Source organism: Cynoglossus semilaevis, chromosome 4 (genome assembly GCF_000523025.1).
Source record: "Cynoglossus semilaevis isolate Cse_v1.0 chromosome 4, Cse_v1.0, whole genome shotgun sequence".
Taxonomy (NCBI): Eukaryota; Metazoa; Chordata; class Actinopteri; order Pleuronectiformes; family Cynoglossidae; genus Cynoglossus; species Cynoglossus semilaevis.
In genome coordinates, this window is record NC_024310.1 from 16,488,921 (window position 1) to 16,504,528 (window position 15,608).

General features: G+C 40.9%; 1 protein-coding gene across 4 annotated transcripts in view; it reads left to right on the forward strand.

The window, feature by feature from the left end:
- sik2b (salt-inducible kinase 2b) overlaps nt 1-15,608 on the forward strand; it is a 40,840-nt gene that overhangs the window by 17,645 nt on the left and 7,587 nt on the right. For all 4 annotated transcript variants that reach the window (XM_008309628.3, XM_025055024.1, XM_025055026.1 and 1 more), the window contains 7 exons: nt 3,883-4,007; nt 4,704-4,827; nt 9,309-9,535; nt 10,258-10,410; nt 11,498-11,659; nt 13,383-13,605; nt 13,689-13,982. In XM_008309628.3, coding sequence (XP_008307850.1) covers nt 3,883-4,007; nt 4,704-4,827; nt 9,309-9,535; nt 10,258-10,410; nt 11,498-11,659; nt 13,383-13,605; nt 13,689-13,982 — 1,308 coding nt within the window. The remainder of the gene's footprint in view (nt 1-3,882; nt 4,008-4,703; nt 4,828-9,308; nt 9,536-10,257; nt 10,411-11,497; nt 11,660-13,382; nt 13,606-13,688; nt 13,983-15,608) is intronic.

Below are 15,608 nucleotides of genomic sequence, written 5' to 3' on the forward strand. Positions count from 1 at the left end.
CGAGTGGAGAGAGGGACAGACTGGGAGGGAGAATAAAGGAGACATATTCTCTAAAATGATTTGCTTCCTTGATCTCTAAATGAAATTGAGTAGCATGCTTTGGTCAATAATTATTAAAAAAAACAACTGTAATCAACCAAAGAAAGTCTTGGACGACTGAAGTCTTTAAATTCTGTCGAAAAAATCGACTAATTGCAAGAGGGCACAGGACAGGTGGGTTGTGAGCAGTGCTTGATAGCCTTGTCCGCCCAAATGAATTATAAAAAGAAATGTCGACCTGTATCCTATTCATTTATACTTTATATGCTTTGACCTAATTATTTTGCACTGTAACTAATTATACACTCAAGTCTGTCGGCTCTCAAAGCATTTTGCATCTGCGCAATATCATAGCCCATGATTTAAGAAAATATACTACGGCATGTGTAGCTCTGTCCTGACAGAGGTCATGGTTTATCTCAGGCTTTACGCAGAGCTGAAACTGACCATCCGAGGTGAGCTGTTCACATGAGAACAACAAAAAATACAGGTGTGAATGGAGAACAGACAGAGTCAGGATGTGAGCTCCTTTGTCCTCAAAAGACTTCTCATATTCATATAAACTACTTTTAAAAGGCCTTACAATGTGGCAAAAAGGACAAGGAGTTCACCTTTAATTAAGTCATAATCAGTTTTTCACTGCTTTGTGTGGGCTCCAGTAAATTAAATCAGGTAGGAACAAATTAGACAAAAGGTGACGAAGAACAGACCGTTTCACTCGCATCATCACTGGCATCGTCCTCTTCACTTTTTCTGTGAAGGTTCCAAGATGATAACCTGTAGACGTTATTACCTCAGCAGTAATTTTCACAAACATGTCTGACTCAGAGCCGATTGTCCGTTCTGCAGATTGGATTTGAAGCAGGAAAACAATGAACACAACATTACCTGGCCTCTGAATAGAAAACATGTCCCTGGGGTGGACATTAGCAGGAAAGTACATTCTGTGCTTGTTTTGCCCTCATTGCACACCGACATGTTTGGTGAATCTGACATAAAGAAATTACAAAGTCTGCTGCACATGAGAAAAATGATTATTTAATTATTATTATTTAAAACCTGCTGTGCTGTTTGCACTGTATTTAGACATGAATCCCCCCGAGACGTTGAAGCAAATGAAAACGCTGTGGTGTTGACACTGAGCTCTTCTACGTGTTGTGAATACGTAGTTATGTCTAATTGTCTCTAATTGGGGAAAATTTGGTCTCTTATCAGATGGGTGCAGGTTTTAATCCTGCATAGCTAGCTGTAGTGTGTTGCACTGAAGCACTGAAAGTCCCTTGCTCCTGTACAGAGCCTAATAAAGCCGATAAAAAATGTCTTCTTCTTTTAAATACGTCAGTATTATTTTAGCCAAATCCTGATATATTTGTTCCAGGTCTTTTTTAAATTCATATAAAAACTGAAATCCCCCTGCAGGGTCTCTGATCATTTAAAAGTATCCCATTTTATTAAAAACTAAATCATGGAAAAGCATGTGTGGGAGGACATTCGCCTCTGTGCCCTAATGGCCTCCGCTGGTCAGTCTCTGTGAAGCTTAACTGGCTGGTGCTCAGTCAGAGAAAGGTCACGTACGAAGAGGAGACAGGAGCAGCAGCAGTGGGGAAGGGCTGCGGTGCTGCCCTTAATGTTTTCACTTCAAACAGCTTCTTTCTGTTCAAGTCGACAGACAGAAGGGAATGTTAGAGCTTAGCAGAAATAAACAAAACAAAAACCAGCTGCTGTATCAGAAGAGCTAAGGAGGCAGCCTTTGTGAATTTCTTTTCCAAACACCAAAGAACGGCAGTGGAAACTAGGCCAGAGATGTTGCGAATTTAAAAACAACTCCTCGAATCTCATAAAACGTCTCGTGTCGTCCGCACAGCGATTACACACTTCATTACCTAGTATTTTGGATTTTTAAGGCCGAGCGCAACCAACACCTGAAAGGTGTTAATGGTCAATTTAACATGTGTCAAATACAAACAAATGTGAATCATCTGTGGATTTCACCCACTGTGGGACAAATAAAGGTCTCATCTAATTATCACCTTGATAACGTTCAACATTTTCTGTCTTTCCATGTTCCTGTTTGGGAATTGCTTCCTGCTGCTTCTATTCCTGACAGTAATTTTGATGCGAATCAGTGATAAGTGTCAAGCTGAGCTGGTGTTTGACAGTAGGGAGATTTGACTGAATCATTGATGAAAAAAAAAACAGGTTGAATATTTTTTACAATCAAAATACTTCATTTCTTGTGCTAATTTTAAAGTATTTTTAAGTATCACACTTTTTTAAAAAAGTAGCTTTTATGCTTATTATTAGGTCAAAAAGAAGATTTAGATCGTGTGTTTTTTTTATTGACGTTGAACATATAAATTACCACAGTGTTACTATTGTTACTGTTATACTGTTAGATGGACGGTCTGCTATAAGTCATGGCTACAGAAGATGATAACTGTGAGAGTAGTGTCATCAGCTCACCGAAAAAAGCTTCAGTAGAAATTGAAACCATAGATTTAAGGGATTCACTGGAAATTTTAAAGTCAATAATTGAGGCCAGTAGACACGTGTTAAAAAAAATAAAAATGTGTGTGTTTTAAAACTAAGGTTATCCATCAAGTGAAATGTCCACACATTTTGTAAAAACAAAAAAAAATTAAAAATAACAAAACCTTAATTCAATAGTAGTCACCTGTCAAATTGAAGGTGAAATTACACCTGGCATCATAGCACCCCCTACAGTGGAGAGCAGTGTAGCAGATCGATTTGTTAACACAAGTTCTTGCATCCTTATTATTGTCATGTCTCCTGTCTCTTTTTTGATTAAGATCATTTTCGACCATCCCTGAGATTTGATTGTGATGCAAATAAAAGTGTTTGAATGCAAAATTGTATATTACAGAATTTAATTTCCTGTCAAAGATTTCCTGAGATGAAAATGAGACAGTTTCCTGAGCCAGCGTGGGGTGTGTCGCAGCGTGACAAGTTGATTTTTGAAGCTAATAATATGCTAATACTCTTGTGCGCAATACTCAGTCGACTCGACACCCTGCCCTTCCTGTTTAGCTGTCAGTGCTGTTGGTAGCCTGCAGCTTGCTGGAGTGTTTGACGTCAGCCAGTCTGCTCAGTATTCAGCTGCGTGAAATGGGTCACAGCTTCAGAGGATAAAACCCACCGCTCTGCTCTGCTCTGCTCTGCTCTGCTCCTCCTGCATCTCACACCTCACCTCCACAGTAGCATCAGACACCAAACCCCTTTCTGGTTTTACCCATGTTTAAACCTCCCCTACACCTGATCCTTGCTGCCCTGGAACAATTGAGTGAGACAGAAGGAATTCAAAAGAGATGCTAATTCCATTTGAGCTGCAGTTATCATTGGGTTTATCTCCCAAATACGTCTGTATTTCTGTGTTACTCTGTATGTTTTTTTTTTTTCAAAACAGCACCTTTCACAGATTTCAGTTTTAAATGTTTATTCCAAATCATTTTAGAGAATATAAATCAAGTAAATATGAGGAGAAATGATTTCTGATTGGATAACACTATTTGTGATATTTGTGAAACTAATCTTATTTTTCCAAACCTGCCTAGAAAAATATGCCAGTACTTGATATTTCTAGTTGCATATTTCCAGTCATTTGTACATTTGTACATTATGTATCAATTTTAACCTACATTATTTATTGATTGTTTAATTCATGTCTGTAGAAAATTACTTAAAATGATGAATATTGTCTATTTATATTTATTGTTTATTTTTAAAAACTGTGTCTGTGTGTATGTGTGTGTGTGTGAGAGACATTTGGTTGCATATTATTTCCTCTGTGGTCTTATATTTAACCACTTGTTCTGCTTCATGTAGATTTTGGATTCGGGAACTTCTTCCAGCCGGGGGAACCTCTGGCCACATGGTGCGGCAGCCCACCTTATGCTGCACCAGAGGTGTTTGAGGGACAGCAGTATGAGGGCCCCCAGCTGGACATCTGGGTGAGATGACAGGTTGATTAATCAGGATTTCTGTTGGATAGAATCGCATGTCGGCTTCATTTAAAATCAAACATAATTTTAATTTACTTCACAAATGTGTTGATTATTTTCTGTGGAGTTAATTTAATTATAAATTGTAATAAATTACAACACACCAAAAAACCTTTAGCTGGCTTAAGCCTCTGGTCAGCAGCCCGGCTTGTGCTGGAGCAGCCTGACTAAGATCAGGACAGTCAGTCAGTCTATACTGACACAACAGTCAAATGGATTGTAGAGTGATTAATATTGTTGAGGACAACGACTAGACTGCAGTTTAGAAAGACACTGTCCGGATGAACAGTAATGACTGAAATACGCTAACTCTATGAAGAGACATTTTCACTGAGATTTTTATGGACATTTGTTCAGATTAATAATTTGGATCAGTCACAAATAAAACATTTGAGAAACACTGACATCTACCTGCTGATATTGGTCTTTCTGTTCCAGTGATATACAGAAAAAAAAATCATATTTATGAATATTTATTTATACTGATTAATCATGATTAATCCTTAATTACAGTTTATACCTTACTCATTTCCTCTGCTTCTTTCTTAAATTATTAAGAGGTGCACTGATTTTTTTTTCCCTAGTTCTTGCTGTAACCTTGCTGTGACCTAGCTGTGTGTGTGTGTGTGTCTTTCATTTTGACAGAGCATGGGGGTGGTGCTGTACGTGTTGGTGTGTGGTGCGCTGCCCTTCGACGGGCCCACTCTGCCTGTGCTCAGACAGAGAGTCCTGGAAGGAAGGTTTCGTATCCCCTACTTCATGACTGAGGGTAAGAGGAGACGAGCATCATCATTTTTCTCTGGAATTCTGGCCCCAGAACAAATAGGAGGCCGTGCCCTCTCCCACTCAGTACTTTCTCACATTCCTGTAAATGACACCCATGCAGTGAATCTGTGGGACAGCCATCCAGCTCTTTGTTCATAGTATGTCATTGAAGAGAGCAGAGATGTGGGAGACTCCTGGTCAGAATAATAGATCAGATGGTCCTCTTAAAAATCTCCAGTCATGAGGCAGGATTAGTCAGAGGTCAATACAGTGAGAAAAGGTCACTTGATCTGCCCCAAAGCTACAGTTCAGTACTGTGTTAGACCACCAGGGCTCCAGATTAAGTCAAGTCCGGTTTATGAAACATAGATAGAAGACTGTCTGTCTTTCTGTCTGTCTGTCCAATCGAATCTGCCGGTGCTGGTTGACTGTGTGACTGATTGTCCCTCTGTCTGTCTATTTGTGTGTATGTCTCAGCGACTGACTGGCTGACTGTCTGTGGTCTATCGTTGTTTCTGACTGACTGTCTCTCTTTTTTCTACCTGTCTGTCTCTATGTTGGACCTTATGACGCACAGACCTCAGTCAGTCTCAGACTTTCTGTCTGTCACACAGACTGACTCACTGCTCAGTGATCTAAAACATCAGTCTGTCTCTCTGTCTGTCTGTCTGTCTGTGGCTGATCTTCCTCCTGTCCCTGTGACGTTCTTTCCCGTCTGTAAACATGTCACAGTTCCTCCTCTGGGGCAGAGGGAGTCGAACACAACTCTTTTTTCTCCTTCTGTTCGGGATCTTGAAACAATAAAGATGTAAGGAGAGTGTAGGAGTGTAATGTCAGCTCCTTGGCCAGGCTGACACCCGAACCTGACTCCCTACCCCCAGTCCAGCCCGTTCCCTTGACAAGGAGAACAGAGTGTGCTGATTTTTTTCCCCCCTTCATCCAGGAACAGTCCATCAGTTCTCATCTTCTCTTGTTCTTCTCTCTGGACACACAGTACAGCCTGGCACCACACAGCAAACGTAGATGAACATCTGAGCAGTCTGACAGCCAAATGACTGATGTAATACCTGCAACGGATGTTTTATATCTCATGTGTTTTTTCCCAAGGCTTTATTCTAGCCTTAGTTGATTTTTTTTTGTGTAAAAAAAAAAGTCAAACACTGACAGCGTGTTTGTGTGTTTCTGCATAAACCAAAAACCGCAGGTCAGATCAGATTATATCAATACATTTGTAAAAATACGAGACAATCAATCAACAAAAGCACACTTAATAAATGTTCTCCTGTTGAATAATTATTCTATTTGCCCAGAGACCAATTTTAAGAACAGGATCAAACCAGTTCCATCATAGGCTGTGGTTGCAGGCTACGGATATGCTCGGCTCCATTCAGAAATAACTGATGCAACTTTTCTTTGTCTAATAGAAACAGTCATCAGCCCTCCTGACAATCACATGCCCGTAGCAAGTTCCAGATTTCCCTCTGTTTAATTTTAGTTCTGCTCGTAAATAGTAATTACATGTTGAGGGAGAAATAGAAAAAGAAGGAACAGGGAGGAGATTGTGGTTCACTGTGTGTGATTGACAGCACGATTGTCCAGTAAATGGCTCGTGAAGGTTCACGTCAGTGACCTCCAGGGTTCAGTAAGTTTCCCTGATGTTTTGAGGATGGTGGGCACCTCTGGAAGCACCAGGTGATCAGGTGATCAGGCTGCCAATAAGTCATCAATCATCAACATCTCATCTCACACACTGTCCAATCAGAGTCTTTTGTTTGATTTATACCTCTTTCTGTGTAGATGTGATCGTTGTTTTGATTTAGTTTAGTTTTATATATTTTTACACACTACTATAGTGTTGTATACAGTTGTATACATATACAGGTGTATACATAATGTGTTGAGAACTGCTCATTAATTTCCCAAAGGAAACTCTCAGATGGAATTTATAAAGTTCTATCGATCTAGATAATTATTCTTATCATTAAACTTTGCCCAGTCGTCTTGGGTCTTTTGTAGAAAATTATTATGGATTTAAGAGTGTGACTTTATACACAGCTGTTTCTAGCCATTTTGTTACCCTGGACAATGTTTGGCACCTCCTTAACCCCCACGCCTCCCGTCCCTTCACTTGCACCACTCAAAATAATGTTGGATACATTTTGGGTGACACTGCATATCAGTGAAAGCTCTCATCTCTCAACATATAAATAACACAAATATAATGAGAGTTCCTGTTCAGGTTTTGTGCAAATATTTAAAAAGTACTGACTGCTCACACATTATTAAATAGACACCGTGTTCAAACAACACTTAACTCTGCTATATGGAAAAAAAAACAACTAAAAACTCAAAGTCAGAGCCACTAACAGCAGATTTATTTTGTTTTTATTTATTTTTTTAATAGTTTTTGAAAGGCTCGCAGCTGCGCCGTCTCCAGCAGTTAGCGCCCTGGGCAACTGCATATGTGGCCTGTGCCTTGAGCCAACTCTGCCCTCACAGCACAGCTCGTCCAGTTTTCTATATGGTCAATGGTTTGATGAACCTCAGCTCCTAGTTTGACTTCTCTGCTGAAGTAACAGCAAAAAAATCACTTGTTTTAGTTTGTTTATTAACAGTCAAGTAAATTTGTCGATAGTCCGTACTCAAAAATAAGGATTGTATTTTATATATGAGTTGATGCCAAAAATGTTGTATTAGGTGGATGATAGTAGTAATGCTCTTCAGCTTCATGCCACTGGCTGCTTCGTTCATTCACCGTAGATTCGCTGCAATTCTACACCGCTGGGCCGAGTGCTCACTGGGATGGTTCTGTGGTTGAGTCATGGGGCTGTAATGTTCTGGCTAAGAACATTATGCCAATCAATCAGCTAGTCTGTTATGAAGTGCTGGCCCCCTCCACCAAGTCCCACATTCCCTGGTGGTTTGTAGCTTTGAAAAATGTGCTCAGTTTCACATGTTGCTATAAACACAGCTGTAGCAACGCTGGGGCTGTGTAACGTCTGGGGTCAAAATGATTGCAGCGTCATGCACTGCACTGGAAGCAGGCTGCAGCTGCGCAGGCTGCTGACCCTGATGAGGCTGAAGGTTCAGTGGAGGACATTCAGTCCTCAGGATTTGGAAAGAAAAAACAGAATGTGTGATATACATTAGAATATCATTATGTAAATGGTGTTTGTGTTGGTAACAATGTATGTTGCTGTCATGGGAAACGGAACAGGATCGATGGGGAAACTGACCCAGGAAGAACTTTTAAATATCTAACATGTAGGTTTCATTACCTAGAACCAGTGGTAAGTTAACATTTAACACATTTATTTTGATTAATCATGATTACTCACCTACATGTAATCATGATCTCAGTTAAACCTTTTAATTGATTAACCTATGACTGACTCTACACACTAACCTGTTGATTTGCACTTTAAACTCTCACCACTGTGCATTTCTTTATTATTATTATTTCTCTCATATATTTTTATCTGCTTGGCAGAAGGTAAAAATTTAGATTCTGCTGTTGAACCTGTGTGTAAACTTAGATCTCGTATCTAAGTATTGGATTTATCAACACATCGGCTTCACTTTAAGGTGGTACTGCAGCTGCAGGGTCTTTGGGTAGAGATGCTGGGCAAGGGGAGGAATGCAGTGCAGGGAGTCAGGGTGCAGACAGGCCACAGCACCATCGCCAAGGGAACTGTAATCTTGTTAGAACCCAGCTGTGTCTGACGTCAGTCTGACTGGAGGTGAGGAGTTCTCATTAGGAGGGGAGGAGAGTTGGAGAGATGAATTCTGCTCAGTGACTCACTGGTGAAGAGACCAAGAACAAAAGAAGTGGACTGTGAAATCTCTGGTGGTAATCTTGTTCCTCTCCCTCTGGGCCACTTTGGTTCATCCACTACTTACACTGGATCTCCTCAATGTTACGTTGTTCCCGTGTGTCCTGGGAAACCTGGAAAAATTAACAAACCAGTTCTGCAGTCATTGAAAAATCAAACGTCTTAAGAACGCTCAAGTTATCCTGAAGAATAATTTGTCCTCCCACTGCTTCTCCCTGGTCCAAGGTTCTGTCTGCAGGTCTGTTGTCATGTTGTTATGTCTTTAATTGCCGGTACTGAACCACATCACCGCATGTGATGTGATGTGACAAAATAGCCAGAATTGCGTGTCACTGCAGAGAAACTCTTCAAGCTTCCAGATTCTGTTGGACTTTCTCGCTGGAATCAGTTCCTAGTGTTGAAAAAAATCCAAGGTGCAGCTGTAGAAGAACACAGAACTCATGAGGGCGAGGTTGGAATAGTGTCAGTGTGTGGCCTGATAACTTGTCCAGGAAAAGTGCTGGGAAATAATAGAAACAACTGTAAAGCCTGTTTACTTACAAATGTGCTTTGTTTTTTAGCAGTTAGCCGTCTGTGTATACTGTTTATGAAGTTAACAAAAAATAACTCAACAATTTCCGTATATATTTTATGTCTTTCCACTCCTTGACAGACTGTGAGCACCTGATCCGCAGGATGCTGGTCCTGGATCCATCAAAGCGCTTGACCGTGGCCCAGATTAAAGAGCACAAGTGGATGGCTCTGGACATTCCAGTCCAGAGACCTGTCCTCTACCAACAGCCACTGTCTGCTGAGGGAGGGGCCTGTCTGGGCGAGTACAGCGAGCAGGTCCTTCGCCTGATGCACAGCCTGGGCATCGACCAGCACAAAACTATAGAGGTGAGGACAGAGCTGGTGCTTATTAACCTTAAAACATGAAGGTTTGAGGCTGAGGTGACTGTGGGCAACAGATTTGGAAATGGAAATGGTTTGAAGTCCTGTGTTAGCTGCAGTGATGGGCATAAAGTTTGGTTGAAGCTCTGAATAATCCCAGTTTTGTTTTGCTTCCCGTGACTGTTTTCACTGTTGAGTGAGAAAATAGTTCCCTTAAAAATGGTGCTGGGAACTAAAGGAAACCTCTGATGTATTTATAAAGTAATAATGTTTATAAATTGCCATAACAACTTAAAAATTAACCTTTTCATGCTATTTATTTAGTCATTTATTAAGTCAGTTTACAATTACTTTCAAATGGTCCAGATGACTTGGAAATCAATCAGTTTAATTTTTCTTCACTGCAGCATATCGTGTTTCTTTGTATTTTATACATTTTGCTTGTTTTTAGCCGTGTGTTATTAAAATGGTAAATCTGTAATTTCACTGCAGTATATTCTCTATATATTAAACCCCAAAGAAAGTACCAGCAAAACACTTTAGTTATATTTAATGACTTGTGTTTTTAAGTCAGGGTTGTTTTCTAGGTGTCACTTTTACCCTGTATCAAATTTTATATTGTGGTCAATTCTTTACATCATGAATTCTTTCAGAAACAGGGAAAGTGTAAACATGGCACCTCTCCACAACCACTGATGTCAAAGTCCCATGTCTCTGTCTCTCTTCAGTCCCTGCAGAACAAAAGCTACAATCACTTTGCTGCTATCTACTACCTGCTGGTGGAGCGTCTGAAGGCCCATCGCTGCAGCTTTCCTGTCGACCAGAGGCTCGACGCCCGCCAGCGACGGCCAAGCACCATCGCTGAGCAGACTGTCGTCAAGGTAACTGCAGGGTGTCGATAGGGTGAGGAGGGGACCAAAATAAAACCTTCACAGATTATTATCTCTGCTCTCAGGAACAAAAAGACAGATCCTGCCCTCACTCTTTATCGCCTCCATCTTTATGTCACCCTTCATTACACAATCCTTCATTTCCATTTCTTTACACATCTTTTCCTTTTTTATTTTCCTTATTACCTAAAATCTATAGAGTGTATCACAGTGTATTATAGTTTGTTCTTTCTTTATTGCTTAACAATGTAATTCAAGCCAATGAAATACTCCTGAAAGCTAAATACAACTAACAGGAGCTGATACATGTCTTTAGTGCTGTGGTGACAACGATGTTGCACCGTCCAAGATCTGCTCAGCCAAAACTTTGGGAGGAGGGAAAACATCTACTAGTTTCGACACATCAAGTTCAATAAGTCATTCAGACGTTTACCATTACAAAGAATCTGTGACAATATTTCAGTTTGGATGATTTTATTAAACAAGGATAATGAGAAGTGCAAGGAGTTCATCACAAACAGTTTATGGGAAAAAAACACATTAAATAAAATAAATAGAAATCACAGAGTTTAAAGCTCTTGATGATCAGGCTTTTCCACCAACCACCTCTTAATTTGTTAAGACTTCGAGATGCTGTTAAATTTCATCGGTTTGTTACATTTGGTCTTTACGTCTTAAATTTCCTTAAATAAATAAGTAGACTGTTGAAGCATCAGATTTGTTTTTAGTTTTCTCAGAATTTCTAATACTCAGCATAACATGAAAATCCCCATTTCTTAAATATTAAATATATATATTTTTAAATTATATAATAATTTTAATTGTTTATTGTACTGGTATGGTTGTGAAGACCAGATAATTATCAGTTATTGGTTTCATTTTGTTCATCCCCATTAGAATTGGTTTATGTTTATTTATGTTATAATTTATATTTTATAATTTATTTTTGTATTTGAGTTACAAATATCTTCACAGTTAAGTATGGCTCATGAATGTAACAGTTTTTCTTCTTGTTTTTCAAAGAAAACTTTTCTCTTTGTGATGCTCAGGCGTTTCTGTTTTCCCTCCTTCTCCACAGTCGACGAGCGGTTCCGCCCAGGTGGGTTTGCTCCCACAGGGAGTTCGTCTGCTGCGCTCCCCTGCTGTGCCCCAAACCTCCTCTGATGCCTTCGCCTTCTCCCAAACTGCTGTTTCCTCCCTGGAGCAGAACTTTATGGCCGAAGACATCAGCACGCCCAAAGTAAGCCCTGGTGGAAGTGGTTGTTATTACGCGCACATGTACGTCCTGAAAACGGATCCTCATAAACCCAGCAGAGTCATTTTCTGCAGCAATTGCTGTAACTCCCTGACTGTGGATAGACGCGTAGGTGCACGCGCCGTGTCTGTGCATGCTCCGTGTGTGTGAGCACGCCGAACTCCTCTGTGGTCGTCAGCATCAGTCATATCTCTCAGTGTGCACTGACTTATGTAAACACTCAGAGTACTTATATCAGACAGGACAGCTGCCTGTTCTGCAGTGTTCCTCAACACATATTCACTAACTGACACACACACACACACACACACACACACACCGACTGTAATCTCTGTTTGTCTGTACCAACCAGTGACCTTTTCCTCTGGGCTTTTAGTCCAGCTCACTAACTCTTATAGAACGCAGACATTAGTGGATTTTTTTTTTTACACCTGCAGTGCCACACACACACACACTGTCTTTGACCCTTTTTCCTGTTCTGTCCCTCATTGTCTTGTGTGAGTGTGTGTACAGCGGCAGAGACAGAGAGCCTGTTATCTGCATGAATGGAATATGGTTATGTAACAGGTCCTGTGATGATGATGATGACGATGACGATGTGACCTAACACGAGCTGAGTGAACACACATGGACAGGAAGCTGCTGCAGTGATCCAGCTAGTTCACCAACATGACTCCCTGACCAGCAGCCAAAACTGATTTTCTTTTTTTTCTTTTTTTTCTCCTTTTCTTCATTCGTCTTACTTCATCAACCCCTGTGTGTGTGTGTCTGTGTGTGAATGTTGGACATTCCAAGTTGTGTAACAGCATTCCTGTCCAGAAAGCAGATGGAGAACTGGGCAGAGCTGCAGCTTTATTTTGACCAGCTCCAGGTTTTCCAGTCGCTCCTACACATGGCCTTTTAGCCTGTGGACGCATGTATTTATATGTTAAAGTTTTACACAACAACACATTCACTTTATTACAGCCCTATTCCTCCACTAACCTTGACTTGGTAAAAAAAAAAAGAAACACAGGAAATCATCAAAACCCCTGCTTCGCCTCGTCACCCATGACTTTCCATTACACTTCAAAATCAATTCAAAGCTTTTTCCTTTATCCTTCATGTTTTATTATGTGTTTGGTAATAAATTAACAAAAGAAGAGAAAACAGACAACAGACATTATTCGCACTCAATCAATTACTTGTGCATTACATGTTCTCGCTACTTCCTGCTGTCTCCTGATGTTATTTCCTGTGCCCCTCCCTCTTTTTTCATTGGCTGTTAGCAACTTGTGTTTACAGTTACCATATTTTAGAGACGATAAATTGCACCGGTCTCTAACTCACTTTTTTTTTAAATTTATTTCACTGAGTCAATTTTCATTGGTTCTGAATACTTGGTTTCATTAGGATTCGTTTCCAGGTATTGGAACATACTTATTTTGTACAACATTGAATTGTGGGAAAAATCTGTAAAAATATCTCCTCCATTATGATGTGAATGATGTGTTTAATGTGTATTTGTTTGTCAGTTCTAGATCTCAGCAGAGAAATGAATGTATTTATTTGTCAATTTTGGTGTGACACTGTTTACCATCTGAGGTGGTTCACACTAATATGACCTTATTGTCTTTGTCTCTCTCTCTCTCTCTCTCTCTCTCTCTCTCTCTCTCTCTCTCTCTCTCTCTCTCTCTCTCTCTCTACATCCCCCCTCACTCACATCCAGGTGAATGGCTGCATGCTGGACCCCCTGCCTCCCACCACTGTCCTCCGCAAGTCCTCCACCTCGTCGCCTAGCAACATGATGGAGACTTCGATTGATGAGGGCATCGAGACTGAGGAGCCAGACACAGAGGATGATCCATCTCACTTGCTCTCAGCCTATCAGACAGCTCGGTTTGGCCAGCGGCGACACACCCTCTCTGAAGTCACCAATCAGCCAAACCAGGGTATTTTTATACAAAATCTCACGTCAATCACCTCCATTCTATCCTTCATAAAAACTCTGTTCTACATGACTTTTGTCCAACAGGTAAATTATTCACACTTGGCCAAAACCCGTCCATGGGGAGTGTGGACTCCGACATTGGCTACGACATGGGTTCAATGCACAGTGACATTGGTTTGCTGGAGGACCCTCCCTCTCACACGGACCTGGTACCGGCCAACACCTCTACCCCTGGCATCACTCCTACACCTTTCTTAAACACGCGGCCCGCCAACCCGACAATGGCCGCTCTGACGTCCCATCACAGGGAGACGCACAACCGCTCCCCCATCAGCTTCAGAGAAGGACGCCGGGCCTCAGACACCTCCCTCACCCAAGGTCAGAACCGAATGTGTTTAACTTAACTTTTTACTCATTCCTCATGCATCCATCTCCTCCTTATGGACTCCTAATTGTCCACTTCTCCGTATGCACTCAGAGTAAACTGTCTGTTTAATAAATGAAGTGCTTTCCTCATTCAGTCCAGACACGCCATCTGAGGGTCGTCCTCAATATGCAGCAGCATATTCCGCTGTAATAGCTCTATACAAACTCTCACTGTCTGCGTTACGTGACAGTGCACGTAAATGAGGCTCTAAAGAAGAAATGGAAAGACAATTAAGTTCTTCACCGACCGTCGGTTGTAAGATGGGAATTATTGGTAAAGTGTGATTTTGTCAACATTACAAACTAATGGGGGTTTTAAACTGATTTATCACAGTGTAGTTATGTATAAGATTACCATTCATCATGAATAGTCATGATTATAATTAAATATGATTAGTCATGATTATTCATGATTAATCCTCATGTTCAGTACCTGTGAGGTTTTGGTAGAATGCTCTGGATCATATTGTCCTTGCACTGACATGTTGACATAACACTGACCAGACATTTGCATAAGGCTCACTTATTTGTCATCTCCCATGTTTAGAAGAGTATTAAAAACTTGAAACACATCCTTGTCAAGGTACATCAGGAACAGATGGAAACAATTGCTATGCATTTGAGATCAGTCGTGGGTTAACTTTGCACAATTAGGCAGTGAATCCTGATAAACTTCTGTTTATCAGGATTCTGTTTATCTGTTTATCAGTGTCACATAATATCAGTGTCACATAAGTGCTGTTAAAATATTCATATTTTAATGTAATTGATAACATGGGAGCTGTGAATTTATCACCGGACTTACCCAGGTACCGCCAGTAGTACACACAATAGTTTGAGAAAGAGATTTGAGATTTCCGCTGGAGACTCGTCGACTCTCAGAGGTGGAGACAGAGAAACTGAAGTGCTTTAACATCAGCCGTCAGTGAGGCATAAGTGTCATGAAAACACTTTCCTTACGTCACTGTGAGCTGCTGGGGTTTGACGAGACAGAAGTGTCACAGCACACAGTGTCTGTGGCTCTGCAGCTACGCAGCACCAGTGGGGAGGAAGTGCAACTTCTAATGACACAGATGCAAAAACGCTGCCGCACCTGCTCGTCACGCATACAATCTGTACCGTGCTCTGAAATAGGTGCCTCATCACCACCCTCTCATTTGCTCCCCTTCACCTCTTCCTCACATATACACCCCCCACCCCATCCTCTTCTCCCCTCCTCTGTTCACCCCCCCTTCCGTGACGACTACAGAAGTGATGATTCACGTTGTGAATCACAGAGGTATTTGAAGATTTCAGCCCACATATCTCCTTCACTTTCCTCATTTTTTCCCTGTGTCTGCTGCTCATTCTATCATTTTTCTTTTTTCTTTCTTAAACTTTAATTCATATGCAGGCATGATTTGTCACTGCATCAGACAAGAAAGAGCTGAAGTATAAAAAAAGAGATGTTCAGACAGCCTCCGTCCTCATCTTTCTGTACAACTTGATAATTCCGTCCCTGCTGGTTGTAAATCACCTGCACTTCAGACTCTAATTACAGCCTACTGAAGGTTTGCTGCCTCTTCTGCCCCACACCCA